At 64.9% G+C, this 3608-nt stretch overlaps 1 protein-coding gene across 1 annotated transcript in view; it reads right to left on the reverse strand.

Moving 5' to 3' along the window:
- The window catches only part of MEGF8 (multiple EGF like domains 8), a gene marked incomplete at its 5' end in the record, with an annotated part of 21780 nt that overhangs the window by 7783 nt on the left and 10389 nt on the right, over positions 1–3608 (reverse strand). The window contains 5 exon segments of the mRNA XM_025194582.1: positions 1279–1491; positions 1594–1757; positions 2674–2845; positions 3032–3236; positions 3484–3608. Coding sequence (XP_025050367.1) covers positions 1279–1491; positions 1594–1757; positions 2674–2845; positions 3032–3236; positions 3484–3608 — 879 coding nt within the window.

A 3608-nucleotide genomic window follows, 5' to 3' on the forward strand; every position in this document is an offset into this window, starting at 1 on the left:
CCTATGGCACAGGGAGCAAAGGGTCTCTTCCCTGGCCCCATAGCACGCACTGCAGACCCCAGGGAGGGTCAAGGGAGGGGAACAGGGGACTCCCAGACCCCCGTAGAGGGAAGAAGAGACCGCTCCAGACCCCCAACACCCCCCACACACCCACGGCGCAGGGGGAAGAGAGTCCCCCAGGGACCCCCCCCAGCCCACAGCACGAGGGCAAGGGACCCCAGACCCCAAGGGGGACCAATGGATGGGACTGGAAGCGCCCTGAGGCCCTCAGAGAGGAGAGCAGGGACCCCCAAGACCCCCCACAAATTCATGTACGGGGCAAACAGTCCCCCAGGGATCCCCCCAAATCCCCCCAGACGGGGGCCAGGGAAGGGAAGGGGAGAGGCCCCAGACCTCAAAGGAGAACAGGGACACCCCCCCGCCCCCAACCCCAACATCCCACACAGACCCCTGGTGCAGGGGACTGAGAGTCATCCCAGGGACCCCCCTCAACTCTCTTGGACCGACGGCACGAGGGCAGGGACCCCAGACCCAGAGGAAGGCCAGGAGAGGGGAAGGGGGGAGCCCCCAGGCCCCCATAAAGGAGGGCGGGGACCCCCCCCGTCCCCTACCACCGCCTCTCAGACCCATGTATAGGGGCAGAGAATCCCCCAGGAGCCCCCCAAACCCCTCTGGACCCACAGCACAGGAGCAGGGACCCCAGACCCCGAGGGGGACCATGGGAAGGGAGCCCCCAGACCCCCATAAAGGAGGGCACAGACCCCCCCCCAGACCCATGGCGCATAGGGCAGAGAGTTCCCCACAGGGACTCCCTCAACCGACAGCACTGAGGCAGGGACCCCAGACCCCAAGGGGGACCAATGAATGAGACTGGGGGACCCGCAGACCTCCATAAAGAAGGGCAGGGACCCCGCCCCCCCTAGACCCCAACACCCTCACAGACCCATGGCACAGGGGGCAGAGAGTCCCTCAGGGCCCACCAACCCCCCCAGACCCCGAGGGAGGGCCAGGGGAGGGGAACAGGGGAGCCCGCAGACCCCCATAGAGGGCATGGACCCCCCCCTAGATCCCAACACCCCCCACACACCCATGGCGCAGGAGGCAGAGTTCCCCAGAGACCCCTCCAACCCACAGCACAAGGGCAAGGACCCCAGCCCCCAAGGGGGACCAATGAATGGAACTGGAAGCACCCCCAGACCCCTATAGAGGAGAACAGAGACCCCCCTAGACCCCAACAACTCCCCAGACCTATGAGGTAGAGGACAGACACCCCCCGACCCTGAAGGGGGCCAGGGCAGGGGAGTGGGGGACACCAGTCTCTGAGGGCTGGGCAGTGCAGGCAGTACCAGTGCGGTCCGGCAGGATCCAGGCATTGCAGAGGACCTGGTAGAGCAGGACATGGTTGGAGAAGTCGCGGGTGCCGGCACGGCCGCCCACTACCACCATGGTGTCGCCCAGCACGGCCGCCGCGTGGAACACGTGAGGCACCGGCTGCACACAGTGTTGGGGGGAAGAGGGGAGACAACAGAGCATGAGGTCGTGGAGTCCATCCTGGATGCCCACAACCCCTGACCCCCAACCCCAAGCCCTGACCTTGTGACCATGTGAGGGCGCAAGCAGACTCCAGGTGAGGTTGGGGTAGTGCAGGCTGTAGAGCTCAGGTGATGCCGACACCGTCTCCACGTGGAAGCGCTGCCCCCCAAACACGTACACAGCATCTGTGGCCTCATGGTACACAGCAGTGTGTCCATATAGACCTGGGGGGGGGGGGCAGGGACAGCTCAGCCAAGGGGGGACCTGGGGGGCGGGGTGGTACACGGCTGCATGCCCATACAAACCTGGGGGAGGACCCCAGGGGCACCTGAGCTGCATGGTGCCAAGGGGAACCCAGGAGTCGGGGGGGCAGGCTGGGAGATGGGCTTCAGCTTGCCCACACCATAGGGGGATCACAAAAGAGTCGTAAGTCACACAGGTCAGAGGTTGCAGCTCCATGGAATCTGCGACCGGAGGCACATGGGAGTGGGGGTCAGAGATCACGAAGGTGGGGATTCCCAGGCATAGGGGGATTCCTGGGGGAAGGGGTCAGAGGTCCCAAGAGTATGGGGGTCAGAGATCATGGAGATGGGGGTAGTACCCGGGGGTACTGCACACAGCTGCACACAGAGGTCACGGAGGTGAGGGGTTCCCAGGAGTAAGGCGATTCCTGGGGCAGAGGTCCCGGGCTATGGGGGTGGTTCCCAGAGATGGGGGTCAGAAAAGTCACAGGCATACACGTTCCCAGGGATAGGGAGATTTCTGTGGGAAAGGGATCCGAGGTGCCGGGGGTATGGGGATCCAAGGTCACAGAGGTGGACTGGGGTGGTTCCAAAGGGTGGTAATCAGAGTTCAGAAGCATAGGAGTTCCCAGGAATAGGGGGATGCCTGGGTGAAGAGGTCAGAGACCATGGATGTGGGTGGGTTCCCAGGGGTGAGAATCAGTCACAGGCATGGGGGGGATCTCAAGACCTGGGAGAAGGGGTCAGAGGTCAAAGGTCCCTGAGTTGGGAGGGTACAAGGTCCCAATAATAGGCAATCAGGGCAGTCCTTACGGATAGGGGCAGGCAGCAGAGGTCTCAGGAGTCCTTAAGGTGTGACAAGTCAGAGGTCTAGGGTTGGAGAACAGGGGCTCCTTACCGGTGGGGGGGGTGCCCGCCTGGGCCCCCACGCGCCAGGTGCCGGCTGCCAGGTCAAACTCCAGCAGCTGCGTGTTGAAGCCGTTCTCGGGCGAGTAGCCACCAATGAGCAGCAGGGACGAGCCGCGGCGTGGGGTCAGCGTGTGCCCGGCCACTGCTGGTACTGCTGTCGCCTAGGGTCAGGGGTCAAGGGTCACTGCCCAGAAAGCAGACCACGGGGGGGTTGCAGGGGTGAGAAAACCCAGGATCACAGGAGTCAGCAATCAGGGAAACAGCCATGCAAGACCCCCACAAGGTCAGAGATCACGAGAGTTAGAGGTTGCAGGAGGGGATTAAAGTGGGGGACAGCCAGCACCCACCTGCTCCTGGCGCCACTGCAGGGTGCTGAGGTCAAGGGCCCAGAAGTCGCGGCGGGCACCACTGGCCGCCAGCCCCCCCAGCACGTACATGGCACGGCGCGCAGGCGCGTAGGCAGCCGCGTGGAAATAGCGCGGCACCGGCCCAGGGCCCCCATCCGCTGTCCCAACCAGCATCTGTGTCCAGCGCCGCTCCGGGAGTGAGTACCTGCGCAGGGGGCGGGGTCAGGGATGGGGAGCCCCCCCATACACACGGGACCCAGGCATCCGGGACGCGCACGCGCAGACAGTCCAACTACGATGAGGGGGAGGAGCCAAAGGGTAGGGGCAGTCAGGGGAGTGAAAGGGGGTGGCGTGGGGTGAGTCAAGGGGGCGGGTCCCCAGAAGCAGGGGCAGGGCTTGGGACTTGGGGGCGGAGCCATGAACAGCCAAGCAGGGGGTAGGGCCCAGCTGACCTGTACACGCTGTCCAGCAGGCCATGGCTCAGCGAGAGGCCCCCGAACATCCAGAGTGTGTCCTCGGGGCCAGGCACCATGGTGTGTGCCAGGCGCTGCAGGAACCGGCTGGCCAGGGCCCGGGG

Source organism: Alligator sinensis, unplaced genomic scaffold (genome assembly GCF_000455745.1).
Source record: "Alligator sinensis unplaced genomic scaffold, ASM45574v1 scaffold1575_1, whole genome shotgun sequence".
Classification (NCBI taxonomy): Eukaryota; Metazoa; Chordata; order Crocodylia; family Alligatoridae; genus Alligator; species Alligator sinensis.